Source organism: Helianthus annuus, chromosome 13 (genome assembly GCF_002127325.2).
Source record: "Helianthus annuus cultivar XRQ/B chromosome 13, HanXRQr2.0-SUNRISE, whole genome shotgun sequence".
NCBI lineage: Eukaryota > Viridiplantae > Streptophyta > Magnoliopsida > Asterales > Asteraceae > Helianthus > Helianthus annuus.
Genome location: NC_035445.2, coordinates 164,791,587 through 164,811,427, shown reverse-complemented (window position 1 = coordinate 164,811,427; position 19,841 = coordinate 164,791,587). Strand labels below are relative to the sequence as shown.

Sequence of the window (19,841 nt, the reverse complement as noted above, 5' to 3'; positions counted from 1 at the left end):
ACATGTAAAAAAAAGAGGATTTAATATTATTTTTAATAAAACTTATGGATTAACAAATGAATATAAAATGGACATGTGAAATCTTTTACCTATTTTACACATATAAAATGTACATTGATACATTTATACGTTAATGAACCCTCCCCCCACCTAACAACCCTAAGAAAAGATAATGTGATTACAGCCAAAATGGCACCAAAAACAGCAAATTCGAGGTGGGGTTGATTATCAATATGATGTGTATATTCCATCAGTTTCTAACATTTGAGTTTAAGCCACTAAATAAGTGGCCCCTCTACTTTGATTAATCCTCTTAACCATTGTTGATAATACCCTTTACAACCTTCTCATATTATTAAGCTTGTAATCATTTTCTTTGATTTTTTTTATATCAATACAATTATTTTTTTAAACAATGTAAGGGTGTACGGGATGGAGTGCGAGTAAGGCAGGCGGTGACAGCTCACCGTGCGGTAACACCGCCGCCAACCCCACTTTCAATGTTGTAAACTCAAAGGAGCGGGGTATTGTCACCGCGCATGGAAGAAGCAGATTTTGACCGTTGGACGAGTTTCATGGGGAGTGGAGAGGAGAGGGGAGCACCTTTTACGTTTGAGTGTAAAATGGGGAGTGAAGAGGGGATTTGACATGGCAGAGTAAGATTGATTGTGGTGGAGAAGGGACTACTCCACTCGAGTGAAGCGCCCCTTACATCCAAAAAGAATATGTATTAGGCTCAAATAAATATATTTATTTCAAAACTAAAATGGTTTCTCATTGAAGGAGCCCAAAACAAATATTGTTTAGCAAAAAAGGCTAAGTTTCAAAATCAATTTCGCCTTGATTTCCAACTATTACAACACAACAACCATCGACCTAATCATCAATATTTAGCGGCCTAAAGCCCCTAATACAGCCGCAATCATCGTTCCCACTTCCCATCGCAACCTAATTTTAATTTCTAGGCTATCAGCTATCACTAGACGAAAAAAGTAAGGGCAATTTCTAGTTTATCGACGAAATTAGGGCCCTCACTTCATAGTTTGCTTAGGGTCTCCAAAAATGTAGGAACGACCCTGACGAGACTAAACTGTTTTTCATATTGTTATGTAGAAGCACCCCAAGACGAGAGGAAAATTAGAAGATAAAAGACCCTATATTATATATAATAATGAAAACCCCATCATGTACAAATACAAAAAGGATAATTATAAAAAGGAACTTAATAAAATAATATATTCTAGTTATGGTAAAGATAATTACAAAAAATCATAACCAATGAGAGTTGAAAAGGATACTAATATATTTTTGGACCTTAAAAATTCCAATGATATTGTGAAGAAAGAAAGTGATCATGCAAACGTGATCAAGAGTAAGAGTATATTGTCATGATATATGTTGTTAAAAAGAAGTCATGTGGCTGAATGATATGCTTACACTCATTTTACAATCAATAAATAATAAATATGTTGAAAATTGCAAGAATCTCACAATACACTTATATATTTCTTTTAAGTGTGATACAAAACCGTCTTACCCATTTCCTCATTAAATCATCAATGCATGGCATACAAGTGTTTTATGCGTTTTTGCAGTTCTCAACATAAAATTAATTATGAAAAGAAGTTTTTATCTTGGAGACAATGGTATTATGTGAAATTGAAAGAGCCTTATGTTAATACAAAGCTTACTTCATCCGAGAGGTGAGTAAATCAGAGGTTGTAACATTGGAGAAGTTCACAACGAGATATAACATATATAGATTCTCAATTTAGGCATCATCAAGGTCTAAGTATTAGAATTCTTTAAAGCTCTTGCATATTGATGTTGGTTAATTAGGAGGGGATTGAAGGTGGAGATCGTTAAAGTTTGTTTATATAGTAGTCCTTGAACATGAATGGCGTTAAGCGTAAAGGGGTTGAAATTGTAGGGAGTAAAATGTCTAGCTATTGTAAAACACGAATAAGGGTTGTTTATGTGTCATGGGCTTACACCTTTTGTCGCCTCACCCAAATTGGACGTGAAACACTGCTCCCGTGGGGTGTGAGGGAAAGGTGTTAGCAGAACAACGGGCGGGGGGCAATAGTGTGGGTCATATTTATTTTTTGGGCCATTGTCTTTGAAACACATCACACCTTCTATTATTATTAATTCATTTAATTTAAACATTATTTTAGTTAACTGTGGATAGTTAAACCATTAGACCGAGTGATGTGGTTTCACACCCAAGGGTCGTGAAGAATTCAAGTAAGCTATTTGGTGGCACCGTTTTTTGTAGGAAATGGGTGTGGATGGGGAGTGAAACACTGCATAGGTGAGGGTGTGAGCCTAGACACATGTGAAGGGGCGGAGGAGGAATGCATGAAAAGGATGTGGGCCATGTGGCAAGGGGTTTGTGTCAACGTGGCTTTGACCACCCCTAGACATGGTTTCACTACACCAGGTCTTACACTTTAGAGAAAAAAATGAGTAAGAGCTCTACCATCTAGAGAAACTATAACACATGTCACAAGGTAAAAGTTGATAATGTACACCACATTATGATAAAATGAGATAGCAAGAATTTTTTTTCCCTATTCACACTTTACACTATCTTCACATTGTTATGTTGTAATCAATAAAAATATGATCCCCAATTGTTAATAATACTATTGATTTATTTTGTTCCATATTTGTTAGTGTTTATTTCTCATTTAGGGGCTGTTTGTTTAGCTCTTAATGGTTCAGATCTCTTACTGGTTTAACACTTAGGGGCTGTTTGTTTACCTCTTAATGAGGCTCTTAATGGTTCAGACCTCTTACTGGTTCAGCGCTTAATGGTTCAGACTGTTTGTTTCACGAGCATATGTCTGAATGGTTCAGACATTTGCCTCTGAATGGTTAAGATTTATACAGAGTTTGAATGGTTAAGACCTCTAATCTGAATTGGTCAGACATTTGCCTCTGAAAGGTTAAGCATTATACAAGCTCTTAATGGTTCAGACCTCTTACTGGTTCAACACTTAACCATTCAGATGTTGCCAAACAGCCCCTTAATGGTTCAGACTGTTTGTTTCGTGAGCAAATATCTGAATGGTTCAGACATTTGTCTCTGAATGGTTAAGCATTATAATGAGTCTGGATGGTTAAGACCTCTGATCTGAATTGGTAAGACATTTGTCTTTGAATGGTTAAGTATTATACTGCCTCTTAATGGTTCAGACCTCTCTCTTACTGGCTCAACACTTACTGGTTCAGATCTCTTACTGGTTCAACACTTAACCATTCAGAAGTTGACAAATAGCCTTTTAGTACACTATAAACATGTAAAAACATCACTAGTCTACATGTGATTTGTGCTTTGTTGACCATCAATTGTGTTAATGAATAAGCTTGTTCAAATGTCACCTTCCCCAACAACCATATGAAACATGTAACTGGTATTTAAAACTAGTAATTATCATTTAAATGAAACAAACATAATTAAAGACTTTTTTATTTCTATAATGACTTGAATTGACACAAGTGGGTATAACTTATTGTATTTTAAGAAAACAAATAAGCACTTATTAATGTCAGTTATGTCTATCAACTTATATAAAATAGCATTAAAATAGTATTATCTCTTCATTCAAAACTAATCGTTTAAGGACGATTAAAAGTTTGGTTTAACCCTCCATTTGTTTTTGTTCTCCTATACCAAAAGACGACCATCCTTATGGGGAGTGAGTGGTCATCACTTGCAAAAATTCCATCACTCATAATATCTAATAAAGTTTCGCCATTTCATCAACCATTATTCCATCACTCACAACACCCAACAATAAACTCTCACACCCCCTCACATCCATCCTTTCATTCCTTCCATCACGCGTTATTTTTTTAACAGGAATAAAGATTCACGCGTGAATTTTATAGGCGGCGGTGGTTTGTGGTTCTTTTCCACGCGTTGTACATGTTCATCACGGAGAAATTATTCTCCACCCCTACTCCCCTTACTACTACCATCGCCTATCGGTGTTTCGTTTGCCACTTCTAACGAATGTATAAATAAATAATCTTAACTTAGCGCATTATATTTTTCCGGTAAAAACACAACACCTGGCATTTTTGATATCAGTACTGGTTCGGTACGATACCGATACCTAGTTTTGACGAATTTCGATACCGATATTTTAGGTACGGTAACCGATGCCACACTCTTCCCTAACCTCACATGTAATTCAAGTATGACAAATTAATATTTAGTAGTAAATAATAAAAATCTAATTCTGATAGAAAATGAAAAAGAAAAAAGATTCTCTAACTGCCTAACAGAACACCCGCTTAAAAATAACTGCATCTTAAACCACCATATGAACCAACCAATCAAACCCATCCACGTGGCACATTCTAATTGGACGAACCAACCTATATATACAATATCTTTCATCTTCATCCAATTTCAGTGTTACTCTCACTTCACATCGATAACGTACAGTGCAAGAAATCTACACAAAAACGAAAAATGTCTGAAGAAACCGCCACTGATGAGCAGAAAATTGCAGAAGTAGCAGAGGAAATGTCAAGGATGCATCGAATTCGAGTTTCTAACACGAAGAAGCCTTTCATCTTCTACCTTAATCTCGCTAAGGTTAGGGTTTCTACGTTTTTAATCGCGTTTTGGTTAAGATTTTGTATGTAGTATGGTTTAACATTGAATCGGAGTGTTTCTGGATGTTGATTGCTTGTTTCTGATCAGTTATATGCTGTAATTTGTTGTTTATGATCAGTTATATGATGTGATTTTGTTTCTGATCATTCGTATGGTGTAATTTTGTGGTTTATGATCAGTTATATGATGTGATTTTGTTTCTCATCATAATATGGTGTAACTTTGTTGTTTCTGCCTTTCTGGTCATTTATATGTCGTAATTTTGTTGTTCTTGATCAATTATATGGTGTAATTTTGTCTCTAATCAAGTATATGCTGTAAGTTGTTGTTTCTGATCAATTATATAGTGTAATTTTGTTGTTTTTGATATTTATATGCTATATCTTTGTTTTTGATCATTTATATGTTGTAAATTTGTTGTTTCTGATAAAATATTTGGTGTAACTTTGTTTCTGATGAATTTTATGTTATAATTTTGTTTCGGATAATTTATATGGTGTACGTAATTTTGTTGTTTATGATAAATTATATGATGTAATTTTGTTTCTGATTAAGTATATGATGCGATTTGTTGTTTTTGATCAGTGGTAATCAACTCTGAAAGTTTTTGCGTTCATGTGAAGTTTCGTACTTATCAATTGAATTTCAGTCTGTCAATCTATGTGACCGAGGTTTTAATTTCAGTATAGTTGATAAATTACTTGATAATGTGTGATTTTAGTCGTCATTACGCTTTGTAAGTCGCAATGATACGCGTTTAATTATCATGTGTTTTCGCAAGTGCTTAATGTCATACCCTGGTAGAGAAATTGATAGATGTGTGTTTTCGCTTATGTTCTTGAATGGGATCATTCCTGAAGTTCTTTTGGGTAGATTGATTATTGAAATTTGTTTGATGATGTTATTTCTTGTATTGACTTGATCTGTTAATGATGACAGAAATACATCAAGCGTTACAACAACGTCAAGCTCACAGCCTTGGGGATGGGTAAAATTCAACAATACATTTTGCATTTTTTGCTAGTAATCGACACAAACATAATGCACACGAAAAACATGATTTAACAGACTTCTCTTATTGTAATATATGCAGCTATACCAACTGTTGTTCTAATCTCCGAGATTCTGAAGGAAGATGGACTGGCAACTCAGAAATGTAAGAATATAACTTCTTTTCTTATACAAAATTATATCGAACATTCAATCTGAATTGTTACTTGTTTGGGTACTGACACAGTGATAGCCATATCAACTGTTCAAACCAAGGATAAATTCACAAGCAGATACATTCAGAAGGCCAAGGTTCGCTCGTTTTACTCAATTTTGTTTAAGACCATGCGTAGTGGTATCAATTTTGGCGTTTTTCCTCACCAATCACGCCCAAACACGCCCAGCCCCCACCCCCTAGGCGTGTTTAAGCGTTATTTTTCAAAAAAAAGTCCTGCGTATTATTTAAAAAACGCCCTTGCATCCTTTCTCCATTTATGTTTGTCCAATAAGAATATTCCAAGTAATATTTTTTGTTTTTTTAAATAATTGGGTAATCAATTGATGGGGCATTACTGGGCATTATCCCACTACGCCCATTTGTGAAAAACGCCCATAATGCCCCTTTGCTGACTAGGATGACACGTGTCGCACAATGCCCATGGGTGGGGGCATTATTCATATATACCACTACACATGGTCTAACCATCATGCTATATTATGTTAGCATCTTACATTCATCGTTCTTGGTTTCAGATTGAAATTGTGATGGCACTGAATGAGCAATATGATAAAGCGAAAGCTGATGCGATCATATTGAAGAAAAAGAGTGCTCAGCCTAAGGTTAGTCTTTCTTTCTTTCTTTCTTTCTTTCCATTGTGTCACTAAATCGTCGGATGTTAATTTATTATAGACTGGAGTCAAGAAGACCGATGGAACATCGCTTGATGTCACGGCTTGTAAATCACAGGTTGGTTTTGAATCTTTTGATCACAGATGTCGATTTAGATCAAGTCATGATGTTGTGAGTTGTGTTTGACTCGTTATGATCACAGGATGAAATTGTTGATGGTAAGGCTGGTGTCAAGAAGGCAGTAGATGAGACTAAGGTTGGTTTTTGTTTGGGATTTTGGTTTCAATCTGAGGCGAAAATTGTTGTATTTAGCTTGATTCCCGTGTTTATACTTGCAGACGAAAACTGTGATTGAGATATCTGCGGCAGTAGGTAGCAGCAGCTGAAGGGAATGTTGATCGAAAGATGTGAATAGAGGCAAGGTGGCAAGGTTTTAGTAATGGTTGTTGTATGGTACATTTACATAACATGAAATTTTACTTCCAGTTGATTTCGACATAACTGTAGTCTGTACAGTGTACATATTTCAGTCTATCGATCATGCACACATGTACTAAAATCACAAGTTTACATGTTCTTAGAGTGGTTTATTTGACTTTTTAACTTGCACAAAGATTAGATGTGTGGAGACTGAATCTGAGAAACCGCGAAGGATTAAACGTTGATCTGAATTGAAAAGGCCTTGGCTTGTTGTCGAAATCTATGTGAAAAATGAATATAGAGAGCATTTTGCTCTAACATCCAAATACGTAACCACTCGTTTTATTGAATAAAAAAAGATAGGATCTTCCATGCTTTTACACATGTACTAAGTTTGATAAATAAAGAAAGGGAAAATTACCAATTTGGCCGTTTGACCAAGCCAATTTCGAAAATGGCCATTTGACCGGGCATAATGCACCCTCCCATCAAAGTGAACTCCCATAATTATGCACCTTCAATTCAACCATCAGCTAGCCGACACGTGTCCCTGCTGCCTGAACCGGCTTTATGCCGCCTCGCCTGGCAGCCGAGCCGCTTCCCCCCCAAGCCAAGCCGCTTCGCAGAATGCCTGATTTATGCCGCTTTGAGGACTGCCAAGCCGAGCCGCTTCATGGTCAAGCCGAGCCGCTTTACCCCATTCCAAGCCGCTATAATCTGAATTTAAGCCGCTTTACCCCCCAAGCCGCTATAACCTGTGCTCAAGCCGTTTCATCCAACATCCAAGCCGCTACACCCCGGATACGAGCCGCTTCAGCTTCCCGCCAAGCCGTCTAAACCTATGGCCAAGCCGTTTCACCCTGGTCAAGCCGTTTCATCCAACATCCAAGCCGCTACACATGTTTTTTTATTTATAATTTCGTATGTATATATATATACATCTGTTTTTTGTCTTTTACACACATCTGTGTTTTGTCTTCTCTTTATCTTTGTAGTAATACATTGTTTGGTCACGTTTAGTATAACTCATGGGTGTTAAGTGTGTGATATACATCGGGGGTAAGTGGGAGGTTGTTAACGGGAACATCGAGTATGTTGCCGGTCACGATTGTATTACTAGACGTGGTTTAGAAGTTGAAACTACTTTTTCCTACATCACTTTTTTAAGTTATATTCGAAAGATGTGTGATATTCAAAATATTACTCGGATATCCTACCGGATGTCTTCGTTTACAGATCCGATAGATATAATGAATGATAATGATGTTGTTTTTTTCTTTAATTTGGCTAATAGTAAACCATTTGAATTATTTCAGTTATATGTCATTCAAGAACCCGGTGTTGAGTCTTCTGATTGCGCATTTTTAAACAATTTCAAAGTTCCTGATTTGAATTTATCTTTTGATGATAGTGATAAAAAAATTAATGAAAACTGTACCCAATTATATTTACCGAGTAATACCCAAGGCATATCTTCTATTGTGTTTGAGCCAGGCCACATTTTTAATAGCAAAGAGGAAATGAAACTTGAATTGGGTAAAAAATGTTTGATAGAACGATTTGAGTTTAAAGTTGATAGATCGTCTAAATCACGGTACGAAGTGTCATGTTGTGTTGATGGTTGTGAGTGGCGTTTTAGGGCATACAGCTTTGCTGGTGATAGCGCATTTTACGTTAAATATTTTAACGATAAACACACTTGTTCAAAGACGCTCACACACCCACATTTTCGTCAGGCAAACCCCCAAGTTGTGGGTCATTATTTAGTGCCTCAATTAAAAGACGGTGGTCGAATTTATCGCGGAAACGAGATAAAGTCCGATTTTAAACAAAATTTAGGAATTGATATTAGTTACATGCAAGCATGGCGTGGAAAATGTCATGCTTTAGAACTCTTGCAAGGTACAAGCAGAGATTCTTTTGCCGAACTCCCAATCTATTGTTACAATTTGGAGCGGGCGAATCCGGGAACCGTGACTCACATTTGGGTTGACGACGAGAGTCGATTTGAAATGGTATTTGTGGCTATTGGTGCAGCGGTAAGTCGGCATGGACCTTAATAATATTTTTTTATCTTAAAATATGATGGTCATTCACTGATTTTTTTTTCAGGTTCGTAGTTTTATGCGTAATTTAAGACCTGTTATTATTATAGACGCTGCCCATTTGAAGGGTGAATTTAAAGGAACATTGTTTTTAGCAGTTGGCATGGACGGAAATAACCAGATTTTACCAATTGCCTATGGAATAGGCAAATCAGAGGATGGTGCTTCTTGGACATGGTTCCTCTCAAAGCTTAAAGGTTGTGTTGGTGAAATTCCAGATATGGCGATCATATCGGATAGGGCCAATTCAATACATTTAGCTGTAAGCAACGTGTTTCCACACGCTTATCATGGTCTCTGCTGTCGACATTTAATGGTGAACTTAAGTTTACCGTCGAATAAAAAAAAAGGAATACGAGAGCCTCTGGTGGAAGACCTGTAAATCTTACCGGTTGTCTGATTTTAATGAGTCTTTCCACACTCTATGTCTTGCAGTTCCTAGAATACGGAACACTTTAATAAGTATCGGGTTTGGACGGTGGGCAAGAGCGCATTGTCCCGGCAATCGATATCATTATATGACATCTAACAGTGCAGAGTCAATTAACGCTTTGTCTAAAGACTATCGTAAATTGCCAGTAACCCAACTTATTGAATTTTTCCGTCAATCTGTTCAAAAATGGTTCTATGATCGTCGGCTGGAGGGAATTAAGGAAAGACATGAGCTTACCCAGTGGGCTCAAAAAAAATTGCAAAGAAAATTGATGGGTCTACAACTTGGACTGCCGCTGGTGTAGGGTTGAACACTTTTGATGTTGACGACAGGAAAAAACGTGGTTTTGTAAATTTTTACGATCGAACATGTAGTTGCCGTGTTTGGCAAGTTTCTGGACTACCCTGTGGGCACGTGATTGCTGTATCCAAATTCTTAGGTGAAACTGACTGCAGTCATTATGCTTTCCGATGTTATTCCAATGAAGTGTATAAAAAAACATACGAGGAAGCGATTAATCCTCTTCCTCATAAATCTGAATGGGAGATACCAGAAGATCGTATAAATGTTCGCCCCCCGCATATGACAAAACGTCAGTCGGGCCGTCCGCGAGCAAACAACAGAATCTTGTCTCGAGGGGAAGAACCCACGCCTCTATATTGTGGTAGGTGTAAGTCACATGGACACCATCGTGACGTTTGTTCAGCCCCAATCCCATCGCAACAACGTTCGCGTAAAGGCAAGGAAACCGTTGCTCACGAAGACCCAGGAAATAATCCGTCTGATAATTATTTTCCGTCTTATAATTTGGGAGATTTTTAGTTTTAGTGTAGTATTTTGGAATTTTTTTTTATGCACAACATTCTGTTGAAATCCTTGTACTTGAAAAATATATTTATATTTTAACTTGAATTATTTTAACATGCATAGATACAAACATCAGTTTTTTGTAGGTGTGAATCGGCCAGCGTAGAGTTCATCCGCCATGTACCGTCTGTATCTGACACAAGCATCCTGTAGATTTTCCTCTTCCCATGTCAATGCAAAGTTTTGAACAAGTTTTTCCATTAACATACAAATAATTACACCTGAATTTCGACCTGTATGATCCCCGTTATCTGGCCACACATCATCCCCCGCACACTCCAAGGTATCTGTCTCGTTTATTCCAGAACGTTGCCAGTACGATATGCGACCCAAAAACCATAAGAATGGAGACTCAAATTCAAGTAGAATTTGATGTATTTTTTTATGTATGCAAAACGACTCTCCACAATGCATTACATTACAATTATTTGGGAAATAAACTTTAACTTTTAGTGACAACATGTTTATCTGTAAGATTAACCAGTGTTGATCCTTGTGTGAAACTGGCATGTAGACCTACAAAATGTCGATATTTAAATGGCCGGATCAAATTATTTTTGGATGAAATTAATAAAATAATAAACAACTTTTACCGTATCCACATTCCAAAAATGCAGGAAATTTTTGTCTAGACCCATCTGCATAGCTGTAAGCATCATGCTTCTGTTCAACTACCATGTTGAAAAAATGAGGGGGCATAATTGTCCAACGATAATCATTAGACTGGCATGGCCGTGTCTCGCTTTGAGTTTCCCGTAAATACATTAGCTTGTTACACCATGCATTTATGTGCTGGAAATTAAAGGGCAAAACTAATTTTAAAATATTAAAAAAAAACATATATAGTTCGTATGTTTAGATTTTTAAATACCGTTTCTTGTATAAAACATTGCCACAAAACCCAAGAAGTCCGCCCCACCAGTCTTTTCCTAACGGTGTAACGCCCATGTATGTCGAATAGCAAGTTGGTGTATCACCATCGTAGTAAAACTCAAGAACATTTGGAGACCAATTGTCATATCGATCATCTTCAACGATCCAACGCGTGTTCTGTACTGGATGAGGAATGGTTGAGCAAGACCTCCTTTTGGACATTATTAGTTCCTCAGTATGTTGGAAAGAGGAAGCATAAAGATGTGTATATATAGCCACCTCCATCCAAATATGTATGTTTTTTTAATTTATTTTTTTTCTAATAATTACTTAAAAAAATGCACAAGACTTTATTTATTAAGATAGAATAGGAAACAAACGGACAATCATTTATATAAACGTACGATTAAACTATAAATCTAAGAAATAAAAAATAGATTATTTCTAAGGCCAATCACCCAAGAAGAAGAAGAATGGGGGCGGCGAGACCGAACGATCACTGTCTCGACCGTCAGATCTTGGGGAGTACCAACATGTACGACGTGGGCTCTCCGGTGTTGGGCATCGAGTGTCCTCCTCCCCCCACCATTCTACATACTCCTCTCCCGGGTCCGTTTCATAGCCTTCCGGTCTTCCATGCTCAAGCATCTGGTTAGGTTGATTAGTGTTTGGCGATGCAATTTGAAGTGTGCTCATTGCTAAATCGTATGCCAAGTTCAACTCTTGATCTGTTAAATCGTCTGGATGTTCTTGCTGGTAATATTCATAAACAATGTTTTCGTTTTCTAGTGGTGGGTTTGTAGTTTCTTGGTTTTCTGAGTTAATTGAAGGTGGTGGGTTTGTAGTTTCTTGGTTCAGACGACGTCGTGTTAATCTCCCAGGTGCGGGAAGTAGTTGGTTCGAAGGAGGAGGGTTCGGTTGACGTCGAGTGGATCGCCGACGTGTTGCGGAAACCACTGGTTCGATAGGATCTTGGTTACCTACACCCATGTTTGTGTTCATAGTGAGTTGTGTTTATTTTGAAGGTGTAATGGTGTGTGTGGATGTTGGGGGGTTTATATAATAGAACGAAGTCATCATAATTCTATATAAATAATTAAACATTTAAAATAAATATCATTAAACAAGATTTGGGCGTGGTAAACATCGCCAAAAATACAGTTTATCTGCCATGAAACGTCTGTATGCTAAAAAATTTTGAATTGTTTGTCCGGATCGAATAATTGGTTTGTCTGCTACTAAATGCTCCATAAGCATACATAGATAGACTCCCTCATTTCCTGAGAGTGACCTGTTAGACACCATGTATTCTTCATTAACCTCGAAAATCATGCGTTTTTCCGGTTTGCCCGTCTTTTTCCAATACCGCAAATGCACCAACAAAGCTCCGAAATAAACTGCGAACTTAGTCAACCGTGGGTGAATAACATTTCTGTACTTTTCACCAACACATATGTTTTCACATGCGTATATAACTAATTCCTGAGTTACCAACTCAAGTCGAAGCAGCACCCATTCTCTATTTTCCAGCGGCAGTGGGAAAAAAACGTAATCAACGTCGATGAAAGAAGGAAATGGGTTTAATTTACCATTACCATACATAGCCACGTTTTTAGTAACAGAGTCTAATAAATTCTCATAGAATTGTGGTGGTAGAATAGTCCAACGCAAGTTTAGCATTTTCTCCGTTTGAAGTTTTCTACTCCTCCAAGCCATCAGTCTTCCAACCCAACCTTCAATATGCTGTAGAAGCATCATTTATTAATTTTTAGATATGTTAACATCAAAAAAACAACATATTGTACAAAGATTAAAACGAAATTTACTAAAGCCGTTAGGTAGCCGTTACTACGATATCCCAACAGAGTGCCCCAAAAATTTTGGTCTAACTCAATTGATCTTGAGAAAACAGCCGAGTAGCAGAATGGAGCGTCTCCGTTATTGTAAAATGTGACCACATCTTTCGACCAATTCTCCGTTTCGTCGTCTAGAATTGCCCATCTACCTGTTCTATGGAGGTGTAAGCTTTCACGGTTCTGTACAAACTGGTTGTCTTCAGCATTTTGTGCATTTGAAGATTCAGAGGACGAACTTTCACTATTGTTTTTTGGCTTCCTCAATTTGCTAAGAATCCAACTTGATGATTTGTTAACGGGTTGAGTGTTTTTATTAGACATTTTTTCCAACTATATGAGAGAAAGTGGTTTTTTTGTGTGTTGTATTTATACTCCAAGTCTTAGAATTAATTACTTATAAGTATAAATGTAAATTATTTTGTTTATTAACTTACCATGTTAGTAAAATAAAAAAAAAATTAAAAAATATAAATTACGCTAGGTATGCCGCTATAGCTGTCGGATATGCCGCTATAGCTGTCGGATATGCCGCTATACCTGACGGTTATGCCGCTACACCTATGTCTTTCCCTTTCCAAGATGATGTGACATGACCGCTGCCCATTATGCCGCTACACCTGCCCAAGCCGGTACACCTGCCAATATGCCGCTACCGCTATGCCCATTATGCCGCTACCGCTATGCCAAAGCCGGTACACCTGCCAATATGCCGGTTCACCTACAAATATGCCGGTACACCGCTACCCCCAAGCCGCTTCGCTGTATTTATGCCGCGTAACCTGTCGCCATGCCGCTACCGCTGTATTTATGCCGGTACACCGCTACCCCCAAGCCGCTTCGCCATTAAAAATGCCGCTTCACCTCTACAAATATGCCGTTTCACTTACTCGGTTCACCCAGTGTTGACACGTGTCCGAACAATCTTCTTAATACGAAAAAAAACAAAGACTTCCCACTTTCCAAGTCATAAATTCTCTTGTTTTTTTTGAACCCGACACACGTGCACCCGTTTTGAAGAACCAAAGATTTACGAGGGGACCACAGTCCAAGAACAGTTGGGACCACCATTCTACAGTAGGGGACCATGGACCAGTTTTACCAGGGCCCGACCTGACCAGGTAACATGCAACAAGATCAGATGATGCAAGATCTAGTATACCAATCGCCTCCACCTGTAAAGGTAAGTATATATGTTTTCCCTTTTATGACATTTTTAGTTTATTTTATAATATTATGACATTTTTTTTTTATCTAAAATTACTAGAAAGTCCAAATCAAAGTTAGACAGAAATGGTCGGTTATAGATCGATTGAAGGATGCCATGTCCGAACAAACCGAATCATATATCAGAGAAACTTGTTTTGGTAATTATTTAGATATAAAAAGTAGAGTATGTGATAGCAAGCTTTTAGTCGGAGTTGCAAGTCTTCAAGAAAATACACCTACACCGCATCTTGGTATTCCTTATAAGCTTGCCGGAAGAACCCTAATGTTTACCCCTAAAAATTTCTGTCTAATTACCGGGTTAGAGTTTGGGCCCACAGAGTGGACACCAAAGGATCACGAAGATTCCTTCAAACGGAGAGTGTTCAAAGTCAAAAAGCGTGTTAACATGGCAATGGTTGAAGAAAAATTCGCTGTTCTAGGGATATTAGATCCAGATGATCAAACGAGGATTTGTCTTTTGATGTTGTTAGGGTTAGGTTTTTTGGGACTTCAACGAACTAATGTTTTTGATGATAGATTGATACACCTTGTAGACGATCTGGTGGTATTTAGACAGTATCCATGAGGGAACTATTTTTGGGAAAACACGGTTACGAATGTTTATAATATGTACATTCGACAAAAAAAAGATACAACTGGTTTTTCTTTAACAGGCTTCGTCTGGCCCTTCAAGGTAGCACTTTCATCTTATTAATTATTACAGTTATATGTTGATTAATTAATTATTACAGATTATACCCATTTATGTGCAGATGTGGATCATGGAGATTTTTCCAGAATTTCGAGCAGAACCCGAATTATTTCAAGTACAGACGATTCCAAGATTTTTAGGTTGGGGAGCCGGAACTAAGTACCAGAAGCAAGGTGTGGAGAAATATCTCCGTAATGCTATTAAGGTATTTTCACTAAATTTACAATTATAAAACATATTTATTTACTTTAGGTAACTGTTCTTATAATTTTTTGTATCGCAAAATATAGAAACCAGAATTCCAACCTCTTATGTGCATACTACCCGCCGATGCTGAGATGCGAACTGAGTGGTTTGTTGCCAGTTCAGATTATTTGGATACCCAACGTCAACTGTATGGTATTGACACGTCGTCTGATGTACGGTCACATATGACAGCTCAAGTACGGCCTGAAGATTTAAATGAGGTGTATAATAATATTTTCGGTTTAAATGAGCCGAAACAACCGTTTTCCCCGGCACCAGACCGAACAGAAATTCCACAACAAAATTTTGGTCCCGGTCAATTTTCTTATGGGGTTGGTTCTAATGACGAACTTATTGAAAAATTTAAGTTGCTGATGGATGAAAACAACCACAAGTTAAGTTTGATCATGGATGAAAACAACCACAAGTTAACTGCCATGTTAAGTTCTGCGGGTTTACATGGTGTTCGGCTGGTTCCTGCTAGTACTCCATTTTCCATGCCAGAAGTTAACTTTAGTGATAAGGTAATACTTGAATTTTTTTAATTTATTATTTTTATAAATTTTTCATAATAATTAATAATTTATAAACTGATGACATTTTTTAAAATTTATAATTTCAGGGTGTAGCCGACCAGTTTGAAGTGTACGATAATAGTTATCGTGTGCCGAGCTTCAACAGAATGCAAGAAGATATTGTAAGTTATAAACTAATGAAATTTTTTAAAATATAATTTTTCAACTGTATAGTCTTATATATTTTTTTTCTCGTAGAATGCTGATCCGGAGTTGGTCAATTTGAGGCGATCTGAACGGCTTGTCAAGCCCTCATCCTGTGTGCTATCACCATTTGTTGTTTTTAAACATTTGAAAAAAGGGCAAACAAGGAAGCGAAAAACAGATGATCAAAAGATCGCTGAAATTAGGAGTTGGTATCCTAGTAGTGGCGATGTCCAGCTCCGATTAACGACGGGTGGATTCGTAGGTCCGTCATTCTGGTCAGCACTGCTAGGTGACGATAACGAGGGGTGGTTGAGCGATGATGTAAGGAATTTTAGATATATTATCTGTTTACTAACAAAAGTAAAATATTATTTGATTTTTTGCTAAACAGCATATCTTTGGTTGGATGATCCACTTGTATGAATCGAGAGATCGTAATGCCCGTTGGAGTATTTTACCACCATATTTCCAAATGTATTTTTATGGAACGACTCTCCCTGAACAAACATACAAGGGTTATTACACCGGGGTCGTGGAACCTTTTCCAGCAATTACTACAGTTGATGAGGTTCTTTCTAATTTAATTTTAATTTTATTTACATAGTTCCGTAAAAGTTTATTAATTTTAAAAAATAAAATATAGGTGTATGTACCTTTGCTTATACCGCAAACACACTGGTTTCTGGGGGTTTTCAACCTGGTTAACCGTACTCTGACTGTTTACGACAGGTACTATTCTTTTTCGTTTGTGTTTTTAGTTAAAAATTTATTAATTGTAACATTTCTTTTTTACTTTGTCATTATCTAATATGTTTTATGTTTATATTTTGTAGCCTTGCAGAATCGCCATTTCTGGACCGGGGAAGAGACCAAGTGCTCACTCATATTAATTTTGTCTTTGACAATTGGCTACGTAGGCACGGTTACTACACCACAATGCCCATACCGCTGACTTACCCCTTTCATGTTACTTTTGCACACAACGTGCCTCAACAAACAGGGCCTTTAGGAGATTGTGGGGTATGGGTTTGCATTTTCCTGGAAAAGCTAATTAACGGGAAGCGGATTAATGACGGTGAAGACCCCAACGTAACGGCTAGCAATATGAGGCGGCACCTTGCTATGCTTTTCTATGATTCAAAATTAGAAGGAGAGTCGAGTGTTGAAAAAATAATTCAGAGTGTTGAACCTAATAGTGATGTAACGACACCGTTTTATTAGATTTGTTATGTATTTGAATTAAAAAAAAGTTTAAAATATGTTATTCTACTATTTTTGCTATAATATAATATAATACCAAAAAAAAAAAAAATTAATAATAGTCCCTTATTACACTTACCACCACCTATATATACCCCCCCCCCCAAAAAAAATCAACTACACTTAGCAAAATGGTGCTATGCAGGAATTGTGGATCGCAAACAATTATAAAAACTTCCTGGACCGCTACAAACCCGGGAAGAAAATTCTATTGCTGCATCAGTCGACGAGGAGGCTGTGGGTTTGTGGATTGGGCAGAGGGGCCCTCGTGCCAAAGAGCTATTGATGTATTTCGACATTTCATGCATGAACAACAACATGTGACCGTTGCAAATCAAGCAAGTGAAATTAGGCATCTTCAAGACGAAGCGTTAACAATGGCGGTGAAGTATACACGCGTGAAGATGTTGTTACTATTTAGCTGGGTTTTTTTCGTCTTGTATTATGTTGTTCATTAGAGTTAAATATTCTAATTAAAATTAAATAAATAGTTGAATTCCGAGTTTGCACCGAGTTTTTCGTCACTCGTAGTTTCTATTTTACTTTATTTATTAACTATCAATACCCCTTTAATTTAACTAACCTATTAAGTTTTAATATTTAAAAACATAAAACAACCTTAAATAGCCACAATTCTTTGGTGGGGGATAGCTATTACCGCGGTTGGGGGGTGGGGGGGGGTGGGTGTGGGGTAGCGATGTGGGGGGGGGGTGGGGTAGCGGTGTGGGGTGGCCAATGTTGGCTATAAATAGCCACAATTGATTAGTCTCCCAAACCATTCACAAGTTTGTTACTTAAAGAAAACACAAGATGGTTAATTGGACAGAAGAAGAAGAAGAACTAGCATTAGTAACAGCTATCGTTGACGCTAAACGAAATTTACAACGCGGACAAACCGCGTACTGGGGGCAAGCGTTTCAACACTATCAACAGCACGTCGGCAACGCGCGACACAACTTAAACGCGTGTCAACACAAATGGCGTGATCTTAAACCGAAGTTGGATCGGTTTAAACGTTACTACAACCGTGTCCCGGCGGCTGGGTTGAGCCACGATGATCGGGTATATATCGCGAGGGTCGAGTTTAGGCACGAAGAGAATACGGATTTTAAGTTGGTTGACCACTTTAATATTTATCTTACTTCGTAGTTTTTTTTTTTTTTTTTAATGCTATGTAGTTTTATATTTTTAGGATTTAATAAGTAGATTGTGTAATATTGTTAGGATTTAATAAGTAGGTTGTGTAATATTGTAATATTTTTAGGATTTAATATTGTAATATTTTTAGAATTTATAAGCCCGTTTTGTATAATATTGATTTAAGTATAATGTTTATTATTTCTAATTCAACTCTTATCGATAAAAATATATACAAATTTCCGATATAAATCATGATTAGTTATTTAAAAAAATTATATAAACGATATTTCTTAGTTTTTTCCATGAATGACTTGATATATTTATTTATATAAACGATATTTCAAAGGATCTAACATAGCGGCGGAAAAACTGGCTATTCTAAAACTTTCAATTAACATATAAAAGGAATTAACTTGGGTATCCTATCAGCTCCTGCCTGGAGGAAAAACTGGCTAAGACACTTTGATTGTAACATAGCGGCGCGGGTTCGAGTCACGCAGAGGGCCGGTCCGAACAGAAGGACCCCCTTTTTGTTTCTTTTTTTTGACTCTTAACTGAAGTAACTGAGTTTTCTAACTCAGTTAGTGGTTTCTTTTATAAAAACTAACCTATTTGGACTAACTAGGTTATTTTGAATGTATTAAAGGATCTACTAACTAGGTTAGTTTTCTACTAACCTTGTTAACCAAAAACTAATTTATTAAAATATTAGTTTATTTAATTTAATAAAATATTAAATTATTAAATTAATAATTAATAAAAAACAAAGAGAAAAGAGATAAAAATGAATTCTATTCTTCACAATATTCAACCGAGTTATTAAATATATGGAGAGAAAGAGTATTTTGATATTTTTGGATTTTTTTTGATATTTTTTGATGTTTTTTGATATTTTTTTGATTTTTTTATATATTTTGATATTTTTTAAAAAATGCAACTGTAGCGGCTCGGCTTGTACTTAACGCGGCTTGGCTTCTAAATTAGGCGGCATGGCTTGTACTTGTGGGCAGGCGGTGAAGCGGCTTGGCTTGGGGGGGAAGCGGCTCGGCTGCCAGGCGAGGCGGCATAAAGCCGTTTCAGGCAGCAGGGACACGTGTCGGCTACCTGATGGTTGGATTGAAGGTGCATAATTATGGGAGTTCACTTTCATGGGAGGGTGCATTATGCCCGGTCAAATGGCCATTTTCGAAATTGGCTTGGTCAAACGGCCAAATTGGTAATTTTCCCATAAAGAAAGGGTCGGATGGCAAGCCACTAAAGGAACAAATACAAAAATAATGGGAGTTAGAATTGTACACTGTTATTAAAAACAAACACTTTAACTGTTTATACAGTTTTCAATTTACAATTGCTTATTAAAGGACCATCTATACATGATGTTAGCTCTCATAGTACAAGGGTAATGTTTGATGTCACTGAAGGAGTGTGGATATAGCTAGCGTGGCAGTCGAGTCGGGATGAATCGTTGAATTCAAACACGATGTATATATTTAATTTTTAACCCATTTACCTAAATGAGTAAAAAAGC

At 37.0% G+C, this 19,841-nt stretch overlaps 1 protein-coding gene across 1 annotated transcript; it reads left to right on the top strand.

The window, feature by feature from the left end:
* Positions 1-4,417: 4,417 nt before the first annotated feature.
* On the top strand, positions 4,418-7,168 carry LOC110900218 (uncharacterized protein At2g34160). Its single transcript, XM_022147124.2, has 8 exons — positions 4,418-4,612; positions 5,573-5,621; positions 5,727-5,789; positions 5,871-5,935; positions 6,377-6,463; positions 6,534-6,590; positions 6,676-6,729; positions 6,812-7,168. Exons 1-8 carry the CDS (start codon positions 4,487-4,489, stop codon positions 6,857-6,859), a joined length of 549 nt encoding a protein of 182 aa, XP_022002816.1. The 5' UTR covers positions 4,418-4,486; the 3' UTR covers positions 6,860-7,168.
* The last annotated feature ends 12,673 nt before the right edge of the window (positions 7,169-19,841 follow it).

Excerpts from the sequence above, each read along its gene's own strand:
- LOC110900218 (XM_022147124.2), top strand. The coding sequence starts at position 4,487 with ATGTCTGAAGAAACCGCCACTGATGAGCAGAAAATTGCAGAAGTAGCA. Across the intron at positions 5,790-5,870 it reads TGGACTGGCAACTCAGAAAT|TGATAGCCATATCAACTGTT; the intron begins GTAAGAATATAA and ends GTACTGACACAG. Across the intron at positions 5,936-6,376 it reads GATACATTCAGAAGGCCAAG|ATTGAAATTGTGATGGCACT; the intron begins GTTCGCTCGTTT and ends TCTTGGTTTCAG.